The following is a 16117-nucleotide window of genomic DNA, read 5'->3' as shown; positions in this document are numbered from 1 at the left end:
AAAGGCGGCAGGGGAAGAGAGAGTAAAGGGAAAGAGGGAGAAGGAGAGGGAGCGCAAGGGATGCATTTCAAAGTTTCTCCAGCAATTGGATGGGGGGGAGCCAGGCCCAATGTGAAATCATAGAGGTCAAAGGTGGGTCTCCCTCCCTTGTGAGAAAGTGGTGAATCAGGACGGTTTATCAAACGATCATTTTCTTTTGAAACTGGGAGGCAGCGGCTGGGACAATTCTGCAGATGTGCTTGATGAGTTTGGGACAAAAATGGGCCGCCTCCTCCCCCCCTACCCCCTTTAAGGTCTCCCATCAGGGGTTGCTTCTCCCTCCACTGCTTCCAGGACCCTCCCCTCCCTTCTTCAGTGGTCAGCTGAGACCCCCACCCACTGATCGCCTTTGTATTCCTGGCCTTTGGACACATTGACAGGGCCCTTTATGAGACCCCAATCAAGACCCCCATGTCACAGGTACCTAGTAGAGATACCAGACCCTTTTCAAATGAGGAACAACAAGGAAAATATGCTGGCCCATTGTCCCAGCATGGCACCAAGGGAGATGAAAGGGACAGGCTGCTCCCTCTCCACAGACCGCCTGCCAATCAACCCCAGTTATTAAGGTCACGATGTGGAAATTCTTTTGACCTACACCTAATCAAAGATGCACCAGGCCCTTTTGAGACAACATGGGGGAAGGTGGGAGGGCAGGCATCCCCCACCCTCCCCACCCATAAATACAGTGGAGCTTCCAAAGAGAATTTAGTAGGAGTTACCCCAGTTAGTGCCGTGGCACACTTGCCCCAAGTACCGCTGGGACAGCCAAGCTGGGCTCCATGCTGGCATCCAGCCTCAGGAAAGCTTAAATTAAAAGCTTTCCTCATTGAAAAGTTACAGCCTGAGCAACACTGGAGGTGGCCCAGAGGTCACGATTGAGGACCCTGTGTGACAAGTGCTAAGCGTCCTCTTTCCCATTCCAAACAGCTTTGGTTTGGACAGGCTGGGGACTTCATGAAACGTGCTCAGCACCATCCGACACTGGGCCCTAAAGAAGAAAAACACTATGGGCTGGGTATGAACCTATGAACCTCCAAAAGCTGAAGCACCTGGAAGAGCAGACATTCTGAATCCCCCTTGCATCATACAGGATGAAGGTACCAAGACGACGTTGATACTGGTAGTTCTTAGCACTATGCAGAAGTCTCTCAGAGAGGAGTTAGGACCCACCTGCAGTGACAGAGCAATCAGATGGGTGGTACAGAACAGTTAGAGCCCAGGTCAGATGGGATCAGAGAAGCACACCCCACCACACAGCTCCAGAGGATTTGGAATAAGGACAAGATCACCTACCCCTAAAGAGCTGTTCTGTACTGCTCACTGTCTGAGAGCCATCACCATACCCTCGTAACAGAACAGTAAGACACGATACTTCAACCTGACAATGGTGACACAAGAAGTGACAGACTAGAGTCTGTGGTAGTTCACACAAAAGGGCAAAAAAATCCAGACCCCAGAACAGAACCATTTTTCAGCATATACAGGAGGCTTCTGCAAGTGCATGATTTTGATTTAGGTCCTCCAGAAGAGCCATATGGTATAAATCATGGCCACCACCAGCACACAATCTTGAAGAAACAAACTTCTGGCACCACTCTTTATGCACCATATCTACCACCATGTAGGGAATAGCCTTCCCAATCCTGCTGCCAGCTTGCTGCTCTTATTCTGTTGGCATCCTTCAAAGCCCATCTGGATCAAGCTCTTAGTGAAAGGCAAGCAAATTTGGGGTGGTGGTAGAGTGAAGACATGACCAGTGTGACAGTCACAGCAACCAAGCTGCAGGTTTCATTATGCTGAACACTTCGCTCATGTATTGGCTCATTTTCCTCTGCCTTTTATCCACTTTTAGCTCATGAAGGACATCGGTTCAGAGTCCCTCAACTCCTGTCTGAGAGCCCACAGAAGATAACAGCCTACAACAGCCCACCAATGGTGAACAACTGGGTGGAAGATGAGAAGTGGAAGATTCCAAAAAAAAAAAAAAAGCTCTGGAACAGACTCACGTATTTACATAAATCCTACTATACTGCTTCTCTGCTGCAAGTCGTTGCCATTGCTAAAACTGTCCCCTTGTTCCTTGACTCTTACACAACTGTTGAAGCAGGTGGAAGAGGTTTTTTTTCTTCTTGATGTTAAACTAACTAGCTCCTATACCAGAAATTACTGAGTTACAGCAAGGCATAGCCTGGTTTAGGCTGTTGTAAGCCAAGATCGAAATGGACACTCCAAACCAGCTATCTCCTCCACCGTTACAGTAAGCTGCAGTGCTCAGAGCAGACTATTACTTCAGCACTGCACCACAGAAGACAGAGGAGAGTTTCTTACTTCAGGGCAAATATCCTCCACTATCGCCCTTCCTTTCAAAATGCCAACGGCAGGCTGAGGACCAGCCTCCTGCTGTCCTCAGAGTGAATCAACACTCCTTTAGAGGGGTTAGGCTGCTATCTTAGGACACTACAGCTCCACTTCCCACCTCAGGGCATGAGCTTGCATACTCTGAGTGACACCTCCAGCCTCATCTGGGAGGAGTAACAGTGGAAGCTGAGCCTGGTTAGAGGCATCTGCACCTGGGGCTCTCACCATGCAAGAAAGGTCTATCCCTCTCTGTCCCTCCCCACCTCCAAAAGCAGCCCTTTGAAAGGCAGGGGAGGGAACAGACACCAATCTAATTGTAGGAGTGAAACCTGGCATCCTCCTGCTCATCTACCTTTGCACTCCGTTTCTGATTCTCTTTGAACCTCTGGTACAGCCTGTCATGTCGCTGCCCTCCTGAGAGATCAGAAAAAAAAATACAGCAGTGATTACTATTGTACACTGATTTGCAAGCTGGAAAAAGAGAGAGAAAAAGAGAGAGAGAACAGCCTCCATGTGTCAGGCTATGAAAGGGCTGTGACTGAAGTCGCCTGAAAAACAAACCCTTAATTTAAATGTTAATGAAAGTGCTGAAGAGACATCAGAGGCTTTGGTTTCTCTAAGGAGCAGAATGACCAGGTTTAGAATTTATGGCCCCCTTCACCTCCCCTCTCCCCTTCTTTGCTCCATCAGCCAGAGAAGTTAGGAAAGGGAAAAAACCCTAATTTTAACATTAACTCCACACTTCCACCCTGGGATGCAATTGCTAAATTATCTGTTGGCAGGACACTGATCAAAGGTGGAAAAACAAAGGCACATTGCACAACCGAGCAAAGGTAAACAGCAGCCAAGGTCTGGTGAAGTTACCTTCTCCCCCTGCAAATTTAAAAAGCAAAGAGAAAACAATTGCAAACTGGAAAGAGAAACCTCAAACCATAAGGCTGCCAGCCCCCTCAACTAAGATTCTTCTGTCACATCAATTAAACAGACATGGATTCTCCTGTGCAAACCAAGCAGCACGAGAAAGATGCTTCCTCCAAGCTTTCCAAGACAGACTTTCCCCTCAAGCAAGGGGAAAGATGAGAAAAAAAATAATAAAATTTCAATATGCAACACAGCTCCACAGGATTAGAAACAGATGTCTGGGTTTTAACTCAGTTAGCTACTGCCTCCCAAAACCTGATCACCTGCCCACAAGCACTAGCGAGCCAATTCACAGAATCACAGAAAATATATACCTTACAGTATTGGCCAAAAGTGACAAAAAGGGAGCAAGTCATCAGTCGTGTAAGCTTTAGAGGGCAAAGGAAAGAAACTGAAGAAAGGTAAGTTGCAGTTTCTCAACCTATAGAAGTGTTTGCATATGTGTTTTTTTTCTAGAGGAGAGGGAAAAGACGTGTACGTTCATGTGTTCACCCATGTGAAGAAGACGAAATAGAGTCATTATCACACAATTAAAGAAGGTAAAACAAAGTCTTCTTCCTCCCAACATGAAGGGAACAGTCAGGGCACATGGATAAGACACAGGTGTCATTTCAGCTGCAGAGGGGAGAAACTGATACTCATTTCCTGCTCTTCAGCTTGGGGGTGAAAGAGCACCAAGTCAGTTATGACTATTGCATATATCTAGAAACCCGCATCGAGATCACTCTCTGAGGTCAGTAAGAGATGGTAGTTAACACCACCAGTAACTCTGCAAGTCCACCCTGGGATCTCACAGTTGAGCAGGTTCTTCCTGCCCCTGCATAAGAAACAGCTGCAGGTCAGAGTCCCCTCTCAATTATTCAAACCCACCAGGCTCTACAGAGATCCCAAAGGACAGCAGAGCTATTGCTGCCTGCTATTTTGCTGGCAACGCACAAACCAGAATAAAACCCAGTTACTTGTCCCAAGTCCTAGTGGACTTGGAGAGGTTAACTGAGCAAAGCTAGGTCAAAACAAAGCACCACTACAGCCAACAGCTCATCTTGATATGCAGTAGGGGATATCTGCTGATAAAAGTGGAGCAAGAAATTAGGGTGGGGGAGAACATTATCAAACATTTTAACTGATGCACATTAGGGCTTCAATTGTAGAGTTAAAACCACTGCAAAGTTGCTCTGACTCGTGGGTTGTTTTACTCTAATGCAATCTGCAAGATCAGATTGTTTCACTTTCACAAAAAGTTTCCAGATAACCATTAAAAAGAAGCCCTCAAAATTAATCATTTTGATTGTTCCCAATGGAAGAGAGGCCCATTCAGTGAAGGTGCCTGTAAGTAACCCTTCTCTTCCTTCCTTTCACTGGCAACTTCTGGGTATGTTTTACAATTTGTCTGAGGCTGTCCACAGGGGCAGAGGTCTCCCCAGATATTACTTCCCCATAATATTCCATGGGAGAGGCAATTAGGTTAACCTAGATTCAAATTAGCATGTTAAAATAGAGGAGTCAGGTCTCAATTACAACACTGAGATAGAGCAAGCCTGGCTTTTCAAATTCAGCTGCTCACAGAACTACTCATTTTCCTTTAAATTAAACATTCAATGCAGATAGCTAGTCTTTGGTACAAACTTTCCTCCTCTCCGGACTAAACCTTCACTTCACCAAGGCAACACTGGCAAGGAGAGGTCATGTACTGCAGTAGACCAATGGCAGTTGGAAAAGGAGAGACCATCTTTTGGGCTTACACACCCAAAGCATCTCTGCTGCAGTAGGGCACAATACAGTTGCCTGAAGTTTCCCCAGATGGCACCAAAGGTTTCCTAGCTCTCTGTCTATAGTTGCACATTGAAAACTACTCCATTGTCTCTTGGTTTAAATCTGACACATTTCAAGTACAACATGGGAAGATCAGCTCTCATTATAAATATTTTCAAATCTAAATAGCAAATGCCAGTGGCCAGATCCAGCAGAAGCAGCCAACTTAGATTTGAATACTTTTTTTTTTAATCCAACAGCAAAGAATTTCTGAATCCAAGATTAACAATGAATTTAACATCAAGGTCTGCTTTTTTCTTTCCCCTCCAGTTTACAAGCTTCTCTATCATTAGGCGGGGGAAAAAAAAAATCACAACAAATTTTCCCCTAAATAAAGGAACATTTCAGTAGTACAACATATATCATAAGCCTTATGTTTCTGCCACCATAAATGCCAGGGCAATTGGACCTCATTTTCTCCATAAACCTATCCCTCAAATTAAACAGCATACAGTGGTCACTTCTCTTCCCTGGCTACTGCCACCTCAGGGAATACAAAGCATGAAGGTGCCACTAACTCCACTAGAAACCCCTGGGTTTGCCTCACTTTGCACATTTGAATTGCTCCACTGCACTCAGGCTTGCCCTGGTCCCTGAGCACACATAAGTCACTGCAGTAAGCACCAGTAAATGAAAGTTTAACATCTGCATGACGCAGAGTTCAAAAGGCAAATGAACTCAAGGAGGGAAGGGGATTACAAGCAGCTAAGAAACGCGGTTCAGGGTACACAGTCTCTCTGTAAGTACATCATTTTACTAATCCATGGAGAAGGACAACTTTGGAGACCAATTAAACCAGTTGCCAGAGCAAGCTGAGGCACGCTTAAGTATCCTATTTTAAGGATACTCTCAGACTCTTCTCTAGCCCCTGATGTGACACACCATGTGGAACCTGCTGTCCCAAGCACACTGATCAGCACAGCTATGCAGACTTGCTGAACACCCAGAAGGAACACAATGCCCTCCCCATCCCCACTACCCTGCAGGGCACTGTTAGGGATCCCCAAAGCAACGAAGCTCCAATAACACACATGGATGTGAAGGCACTTCCATGGCTGAAAAGGTTATACAAAGGATGCAGCACAGTTCTCCCCTAGCACAGTAAGAAGAGAAGATCTAGTACTCTTGGTACGCTTTTGCCCTACTTAATCTCCCTTATGGGCATCATTCTGTTTGCAGACCCTCCAAACATCCAGCCCAGCATCACTACACAAAGAGCAAGGAAGCCTCCTCCTTATCTCAGCACATGTGCAGGAGGATCTCTCTAGTGATACAGGGAAACTGTGGACAAATCAAAGCAGAATACCCAAGAAAGATGCCTGAAGCCAGAGGAGCTGCACTTTAAGAGCACAAGTCCCTGAAGTTTGGGTATACAAGCACTGTCCATCAGAGCAGCAGTCCAGCAAAGCAGGACTACAGCAGACACAGCAGAAAACCCATCTGGGGGTCAGAAGCACATGGGATACTTTCTAAGGAAGCTTTACACAGAGGGAGATATCACCGAAAAGCAAGAAGAACAGTTTCAGTCCTGACCATTAACAGCTGAGGTTCAGTAAGAATACAACCCTGACTACTCTAGAGAGTCTTAGTCCTGGCAAACCTCCAGGTCAGGAAACTGCAGCCTCTCCAAAGCACTTTCAAATGACTAGAGCTACAGGAGCCCTCCCTGCTCCTACCCCACCGTGCATAACTGCTTTGAGCTGTTCTTGAGCTCTGTGTGTCCATAGTAGAGAGCATTGGTGGGTTCTCAGCAACAATGGGCCAAAATACTTAGGTGGTTGAAGCCCGCTTATACAGCGGTTCTACACCAGTAGAACTACCTATTCATATGGAGGAGCTCTCAGTTTACAGCAGCACAAGTGAGAGGGAGGACAGGGAGGGCACATCAAATGTATAGGAGGAAGTGGAGGTTATAGGCCATGTTCAGCCTCACTGAGGAACAAATGTATCCAAGCTCTGGCAAGAAGGATGAGGACTGCAAGGGAGGAAAAGCTTCACACACAAGTGCATAGGGAACGCATACGGGTGAAATATGGGCTCTTGCAAATAAAACATAAACCACAGAGCTCCCCAAAGCAGACCTTGCTAGAAACCAGATATTATCTTTTTGATACTCACCCTCATTAGACAGCAAGCAATAAAACCTATTAGTGAAAAATTCATCTCGCTTGCCCCTTGCCCTGGCCCTCCCCCACCACATGCCCTCCTGCTCTGATCCTCTCTCTCTCTTCTAGGATGGCTGCGATTTGTTCTGAGAAGCGACAGGTTTATAGGTTAGCCGACACCTTCTCTCTGTGGAATTTTAATTAACTTCTCCCATCGTCAATATGTTAAGGAGCAGGGTTCCCATTATACGAGGTCAGCAGCGTGTTTCAGGCCCTGCTATATCAGCCGTCAAATTGAAGAATTAATGACGTGGCTAATTGGCTCTAATTCTCCACACCCCCCTCCCCAAAATATGGAGGGGTAAGGGGGGTGGTAGAGTAGGCTAGCAGGGGAGGCTGGTACAGGCCACAATCTCAAAAAAAAAAAAAAAACTGCAAAATTTAGGCCCACTTGTTCATGGGGTAGCTGTTCCACCACCTCCCATTTATCACCCTGCAGGGAGGAAAGGGAAGGTGGGGAGACTGTGGGTAAATATTGTGACAGAGAGTGCGCACGAGCGTGCACACCAGGGAGAAGAACACTGTCCTGACAAGAGGCCACCTCAGCAGGTCATCACTTAGGAGTAGGAAGCAGCATGCCACTGGGCTCTAACCAGCCATGGTGCTAGTCAGAGCCTGTCTGCTAGAAAAGGAGCCCTTGCAGCAGAGAAGACAGCAAAGGGCTTCTAACATCTTGCAGCAGCATTAACGCACATGGCACTTCTTCAAAAACAGCCTCAAACACTCAGAGCAATGGGACGAGGGAACAGCAAAATCATAGCAGGCCTTGAGGGTCATTTCCCTGATAATGCCATTAGCTCCATACCACTAAGTTTCTGCTGCCTGCAAAACAAGCTTGGAAATCTAATGAGGACAGCAGTTGTGGGAAGTATTTTGGTTTTGCACAAGCCTATAACTCACTAGTTGCAGACACCACATGGGCAGCAACAATAACTCTTCTTTCCCCTTTCCTTGAGGAAGAATCTCTTCTTGCATGCAGAAGAGCAGCTTAACAGCAAACCAAATAAACAGATTATTGCTGATCAGTGTACGATTTTAACAGCGAGAGTTTAAGTTTCTCAGGTTTTCACTTTCTCAAGAACATGAGCACTTTGAAAAACACCCTGGAAGACACTGGTGTAGGTACTGCCCTTGCCTTCCATGCTGAAGTTGTAGTTGTAGCATTACACCCACACTAGAAGCACAGGGCTACAGGCAACAGAGGCTGGAAAGCTTCATCCCTGAACTCCACTTCCATCTTTCCCAGTTCAGCATGCTTAAAGAAAACAGAGCTCTAACCTCTGTACACAGCTCCCAAGCAGGGACCTTTTTGGTTGGCATCTCTTCTGCCAGAGAATGAGAATACAAGTTGGCATCTTTTCAGTACGGAAAACCTCAACAGGATCCGGCTCATTGCTTCTAATTAGCAAGTCAGAGAGTTCGCTCTGCAAGTAAGAACGAACAGGTCCCACCTGAGACAGGAGCAGGAACCCAGGGCCATTTTCACAGCCTCTTTATGAGCAGGTCACTCCACTGTTATGGGGAACAAAGACCACATGCTCTTCCCTAAGCTTCTGGTGTAGGCACAAGCACTTGACAGCCTCCACCCAAATCAAGTCCCTGAAGTGTCACACTGGTCCCTCAGAGATTTGTGGACGCAGAGCCTATCCAACTCCTTTACCTCTCTCTGTTGGAAATTGGGAATAAAGAGATCTCAGTTACCTTAATAATGGGCTGATAGCAATGGACCACACTCGATCCTCTGTCTGCACTGTATGTAGACACTGCCCAACTCTGCCCGCGGACAGGGACCAAACCTAAAGAGAGAGATGCATGTTATGCCACATCACCCAGAAGCTGCAGAAGGTAGGATGCACGCTGCTAACGTTGTGCTGGAAGAGCTGCCAAAACTGACGTGTTCACCTTCCCCGAGATCCTCTCCCTGAATTCCCATTACTTATTTTTCAGGAGCAGAGCCTTCAGTCACTGGCAGAAACAAGCACTTAAAGTTACTCAAAGATGCAGCTTATGAGGATGATCTTCCATCCCTCTGGTAACAGAGAACATCCCCATCACCACATGCTCTCTAGAGCAGCACTCAACACAGAGACTTCTCATCATCTGTAGTTAAATAAACAATAAGTGAGATTTGTTCATATCTCTGCTGTTCTCTTGAACAGTGTGGGAAGACTTTGTACCATCCCTGAAAAATTTCCATTCATATTATCTATAAAATTAATCATTCTCTATCCTGTAAAATAGTTTTTTATAAACCCACCCCCTTTCAACCAAGTTTCTTAAGTGTACCCCAGGCTATTTTCAAATAGGCCCCACTTGCTCACTGACAGTGTGAGAGAATCTCTTTCCTCCCCCACCAGTGCCTACATGCACATCCCCTTCCACCAGTTCACCACACACCCCCACTTTGTTTTTGGGTTCTAATAAAGCCCCCCAGGTTCTTGCTGGGGCTTCTGCTTGTGGTCATCATTTTCTCCACCTTGCCTTTATTGTTGGCCCACAGGACTCGAAGCCCCCAGTTCTCTGTAACCAACCCCCAATGTTTTACTTCAAGACTTCAAAGCTGGGAGTGCCCTATTTGTTTGTTTGTTGATAATGCCCAGGATTGCAGGCTATTCTTGTCAGCGGGGAATTTAGCACCTAGTGTCAGCAAAAGCGGCAGAAAAGCTTAACTCTTTTAAGGCATTCCTATCTCCTACAGGTTAAAAATATTGCTCAGAGCACACTATCTGGTGCCTATCACACAGGAATGTACATTAGCAGCTCTTCAGGGCTTAGTCCTAATCAACACTCGGCAGAGCCCTCAATAGCTTAGACACTTAGAGCCCCTTTAAAAGGCTGGTGGGGATTCCCTTCCACCCTCCAAGAGTCTCATTTACGCAAACAAGGCAGCCTACAAAATAGATGATAAAAAATAAGAGGTGAACATCCCTAGAGCCTACGCTGTGGGGAGCATTGGGTGGGCACACTAGCTCCAAGAAAAACAGCCTTAAATTCCCCTCTGGCCTTCAGGAATTTGTTCTCAAGGTCGGGGAGGTCTGTCCTCCGGCTGCCAGGGAAGCAGCAAGAAGGCACTCTCCCAGCAAAGAGACTCTACAGAAGAGAGAGAAGCAGCCCTGAAGTGTGAAACAAAGCAGCATCAAGGCCTTGCTCCCATGAGGCAAGCAGCATGCCCAACAGTGCGCTTTGCATCTGAACACTGCTCTGCTTGGGAGTGATTTTACCCAGGAGTATACCCATACAGACAGACCAACGAGAACAGATAGGGTCATGCTGCTCAGCAGCCTGTCAGATAGTTACCCATTACCACACACTTCCTATAAAACCTTGAAAGAGACATTTAAGTCTTTCTTTGCCCCAACCTCCCCTCTTTCAAAACAGGAATAGCAGTTTTTCCTCTTACCTCCATTAAATGTTCCGTGGTATGTACCATGGACCAAGAGTATCCATCAGCCTATCCTGAGCAACAGCCAAAGTTTTAACATACAGCAACCACTTCCAACAATGAAACAAGTGGTTGTGAAGATGCTACAGGTACTACACCATGCTAGCAGGACAAAGGTGAAACACCTAAATGGAGTTTCCTAAACTACTAAAACAGAGCTGGTTATAGTCAGGAGAAAACTCTCCAGGTCCATGGAGGAACAGAGTACTGCCAACCAGATCCAGAAGGACAAAAATCATTAAGGTCCTGCCTCAATAGTCAAAAATGATGTGACAGGATTCAGTGATGCCAACTGGAAAAGTGGGAGCTAATAGTATTCAGAGTCTGGTTTGCAAACCAAGAACCATAAAAAACACACCCAAAAAAACAACCCACCAAAAACCACAAACCACAAATAAATAAATCACAACCCCACAGATTTGGAAAAGACATCATGCTATCCCTTAAAAAGATCAAATATACAACAGAGAGCATGTGAAGCAGCATCACAAAGCAAGGACATGCTTGAGATATATACAGCAAATTTCAGACTAACTGACATGGATCTCCACTACAGTGTTAGACAGATGTACAGTGAAAGAAGCAAAACATCAGCTGCTGCCTTTTGCACTTCCTAGTTTAAACCAGCAGCTCATGTCATAAAGTACTGCCAAATCTCCCTCTCAATAGCTTGGCACAGCAAGCATCTTTTCAGAGACAGGAGCCTATGCCAAGATACCCAGAGCTCCTCCTGCAGACACACAAGACAGTGCTCACAACAGTTCTGCTGACACTTAAACATTCATGGCACAAGACCTCTGAGGTCACCTCTGCAGCAGTGCCTATAGCTGCTGGAACATCACTGCTCACCTTTGCTGTTCTGTCCCGGGAGCCGCTGACAATGAGGCCATCTTGGAAGTCCACACAGTTCACCTCCTGTTCATGCGCAGAGAACTTGACGCTGTAAGAGCCATGGATCTTGTGAAGGACAATATTTCCATCTCTGAAAAACAAATCCCAAGGCAGAGAGTCTGTATCAGCTGCATCTCCCTTTGACATGCACCTTCCATCAGTGCTTTAGGAGTGCCACAAAAAGACCAGGATTGATCTCTCATGGGAGCTGGAATTCATGCAGCACTATTAACCCTCCACTCCTCACACATCACTTGTTCTCTTGCAAACCCAAATCTGGCCAGTCAAAGCCTGATCTGCTGCACATTAAAATTTTCCTGGCTATCTTTCCACCCTCCACTTTGTGTTAAGCCGCAGAAACTAGCAGAGCAGCCATTTCTCCTCCTACTGCTTTGAGCTTGCCAGAATTGTGGCTGGATGCTGAATGGCTGGAGCAAGAGAATAAGTGAGAGGTCATTTTCACTCATGTCCAAGCCTCAGCTTTTCATTCATTTCAGAGCAGCTGTACAGGGTATTGTGCTTCAAATTAATTACAAAGACATTTAGACTTTTTTCAACCAATACAGCTACTGGAATTTTAAATGCATGCCTTCATTTTCACCTGAATTTTGGGCTACAGTTCACAGGGGAGTCTCAAGATATCCAGGGCAGACAGCCATTCTTGCATCTCCCAATTCTGTGCTTAAGTGCTGTGTATATTAATAGCTAAAACTTTATAAATAACAGTTCTGTCATTTGCTGTAATTGAAAAAGGCCAGTCAAATGCAAAATTAATTGGAGAAGTGTGTGTGTGCTGGAATGCTTGGCAGTTTCCCCCCTCTCCACAATTATGCCAGTAGGTCTAATAAACATATACTTGTCTCTAGAAAGCTTTATGTACCATTGCGGTCTCAGTTAACCACTAGTTCTGAATATTAGAAGATAGTCTAACCACCCTGACTTTAACAGGGAAAGAAATGAAAATTGCACATCTGTCAGGATTGCCTGATCAGTCAATCCTGATCCAACAATTCCTGGACATCTACACAACTTCAAAGGAGAAAAGGATACTTTATAAGGTCAACAGCATGAGGCTCAGCTCCTCCACTGCTGTAGTAGAAGCTTTTTCAGGACAGAATCAAATCGTAAGAGAGGAAGCAGCTGCAGTTGAACACAGCCAAGCATGAAGACGCTGTAGCAAGACTGACCGCTCTGCTTTGGGCTGGAGTTACACAAAACCTTTCCAACTTCACTGCCACACTCCTTGGGCTCCTTCATTCACCCAACTTACCCCCCTCCACTGACGATGTGGGAGTTTACAAGAACAAAGCGACATACATCCTCCTGGTGGCCTGAGAAGATAGCTTGAGGGTGACGCTGCAAACCTGTACCACCTGGACAGAGCCGGTAGGCCTGAATGTTCTCCGCTTGAGACAGGTAGAGATACTCGCTATCCAGCTCCATCCAGGGCATCAAACTGCAAACACACAGCAGGTTGGGGGAGTGGAGGAGTGGGAAGAAGAAAACAAAACAAAACACCTCACACATAAAAAGAAAAAAAAAAAATGATGGCATATGTAAACATATCAATAAAAGCAAATGCCCACTCAAGAAAACTGTGAAGTTGGAGCTGCTGGTCACATGCAAAAGCAGGGCTTAATATAGTAGCACAGCTACGAAGCGAAGCTTCTCCAGCAACATACAAAGCAGATCACATTGCTGGCATTTTTCTAACCAAGAGCTGAGGAAAAGGAAGCATGGAATCTCTGAAAGAGAAAATGGCCAAGAGCCTAGTGAGTTTAGATAGGAAATACTTAAGGCTCCCTGACCCCTCTTCATGAGCCCTGTACTTTTTAAGAAACTAGACTATCAGGCATTTGTGAGCTATGCTGAGTGCTTCTAACAGAGCCTTCAATACGAGGCTCTTGGTGCAAACAGTCAGTCTTGATCCTGCACATTATTTGCTGATGCCCAGCAGAGATCACAAAGCTGCCACTGTTTCACGCACATCTGAGCAGGGGAGCAGGTGACATCAAATAATACAGGTCTTCCTACAGACAGGAAGTCCTCCACCTCCTGCATTCTCTGTATGCTGATATGTAAAGCAGCAGGGTAAGCCTGAGGCTATCCAAGAACTTTGTGCTCATCACGTAGAGGAGTTATGTTTCTACATTCACACCTCTTCCACTGCTGAGCCAAAAGCAACTGTAGAGCAACCTCTTGATTTCTGTTACCTGCCTGTTCTGTTACCTGCCTGTCAGAAGAGCTCATACACCCTTTCTGCCCTTTGCTATCCATGGGACAGTGGCAGCTTCCTACAGACAGGTTCCAGGCCAAAAGCAATGGACTGCTAAAGGAGCTGTTCCAAAGTATTTTGAAGACTGAAGTTACAAGTGGAAAATACGCTTCACTTCCTGGGAGACCAAGAAGAGGAGGAGACACTCAAGCAATGTCTGAATCAAGACTGTCATCACAAGAAGTTTATTTATTCTTGAAACAAAACCAAAATAGAGAAAACAGAACAGGCTACAATGCACACTTAGGCAGTGAGCTCTTTGCTCAAGATGTTGCTCTTGTGTAGCCACCAGAGAATCAGCAAATAGGCCTTCTGCATATGGCAAGGCCAGATATGGCAAGGCCAGATACAAAGAGACATGGGGCTTGTGTCCTATGGGGCATGGATGCGTGAAATAGTCTCCGCTCTGCAGTCATTGCAGAGTGCACCAATACCTATGCAACCATTGAGCAAAACCAGAGCCTTTCCATAGAGCAGCCTTTCAGTTTTCAAGCTATTCAGGAACAAACTGTTTTGAAAGCAGGGAGGCTTCTTGTAAAAACCTGTCCCCCTCTTTTTTTGCAGATCATTCATCCTCAGAGGTCATGATTTTCTGTATCAGCATAGCCATTATGCACAGCTACACCTCATAACATCACAATAAGGAACTAGAAACAAGCAAGAGGACAAGATTGGTTATTAGATAGAAGGTTCCTGCTCGCCTGCATTCACCTCCAATAACAGGCTTTTAGTCAAATGGACAAAGCAGTTGAGCATAGTTTATAATGTTCATCTGGGACTTGATCATATGCATGGAAAAAATAAGAGGCATCTTTGGAGCAGCAACTTTAGTTTTAGGTGGGCTTTGATTTCCCCTTCCTTCCTCCACTCCTACGCAGCCTTCTAAAAGCAAGTGAATATCCAGCTCACCTAGACTACAGCCAGCTTCTGTGGCTCTCCTCTTGCTGCAGTTTAGCTTTTTACCTTTTTCTATGGCTTTTTCATAAGGAGAAGTAACAAATTTGAAGCAGGATAAATGAAAATTAGAGGATGCAGTTTGGACGGTGGCCTCATTAAATCAGTCCTTGCCTTTTCACTTGGGAAGCTGGTTTAATAATGATCTCTAACATCCACAGAGCCTGTCTTCACAGATGATTGCAAGCACTTCAAAGAGAGGTATACAACCTGCACCAAAAACCACTCTGCTCATTACAGCTGTTCCCAGGACTTTAGACAAGCAGTGGCACATTATCCACCACTTCAATCTACGCAGCACAAAAAGGCATGAAAGCTCACTAGCAGGTCCCTGTTCTTCAGCAGCTAACAAACCATAGTCTTTCTCATTTTTAATTCTGTCTGATGATGTGAAGGCTGAAAATTTAAATGTGTTGTTCAGACAAGAGACCTATCTTATGCTTTGCTTTGAAAGCTAAGTACACTTTTGCAAGCAAGAATTTAACAACAATCTCCTCCCATTAATGTCAAATATACATATACTTTTTTAGGGAAGGAGAGAAGCATAAGGTAGGAAAATGCTAATTAGCATTTTAGATTTGTACATCCAAATCAGGGGTCAGGATAAAGCATGGGAGACAAACCAAGTATTTTGAGGGGACACATAAGTCCACATCTGGGATCAAGGTATGCTCATTGTGAGAGTAGGACAGAAAATTGCTCATGGTATACAGCAATATATAGGAACATAACAGTTTGAAGTCTGTAGTAGATTGCTAAATCTGGCTAGAACTGCACAGATCAGAACAATGACAAATTCAAGTTCTTACTAAGAAAGGAACTCTCGACTCTCAGAGTGAATCCCTAGGGCAAGACAGCAACTTCAGTTACCCCACATCCAGCTAGCCAGCAACATCACTTGTAAGACCCCGTGGACCACACGGAGCAGGAAACATCTCATTTCAGGGCACAGATGCAAACCCAAGGCCCCACGGCAGCTGACACAGAACAAAGTAGAAGAGAAAGGAGCCACTTGCTTGCGTTTCCATTTGAGGACCGTCTCCCTTCGGCAGCGTCCTTTCCTCCAGTTCTGAGATACTTTCACCCTTTCCTTCACTGGAATGCCAGCCGCTCTGCAGACAGAGGAAGAGAGGTGAGACTAGCAACTAGGACTGATGCTATACAGAAAACAAATACACTCAAGCTGGTCACAGGTATGCTCTCACTCTGGTTCCACAAATGATGCACTGGCAAACATTGACTGTGCGTGAGCCACAC

General features: G+C 45.6%; 1 protein-coding gene across 4 annotated transcripts in view; it reads right to left on the bottom strand.

Annotated features, from left to right (window-relative positions):
- Nucleotides 1-16117, bottom strand: part of FBXW4 (F-box and WD repeat domain containing 4) — a 65070-nt gene that overhangs the window by 37731 nt on the left and 11222 nt on the right. For 3 of the 4 annotated variants that reach the window (XM_068399638.1, XM_068399639.1, XM_068399641.1), the window contains exons 2-5: nucleotides 15877-15972; nucleotides 12902-13087; nucleotides 11590-11722; nucleotides 9000-9094 (exon numbers count right to left, since the gene is read on the bottom strand). In XM_068399638.1, coding sequence (XP_068255739.1) covers nucleotides 9000-9094; nucleotides 11590-11722; nucleotides 12902-13087; nucleotides 15877-15972 — 510 coding nt within the window. The remainder of the gene's footprint in view (nucleotides 1-8999; nucleotides 9095-11589; nucleotides 11723-12901; nucleotides 13088-15876; nucleotides 15973-16117) is intronic. The other variant, XM_068399640.1, reaches the window with a different exon arrangement.

Source organism: Nyctibius grandis, chromosome 4, assembly GCF_013368605.1.
Source record: "Nyctibius grandis isolate bNycGra1 chromosome 4, bNycGra1.pri, whole genome shotgun sequence".
Lineage (NCBI taxonomy): Eukaryota > Metazoa > Chordata > Aves > Nyctibiiformes > Nyctibiidae > Nyctibius > Nyctibius grandis.
The sequence above is the reverse complement of the archived record's forward strand: the minus strand, read 5'-3'. Positions and strand labels throughout refer to the sequence as shown.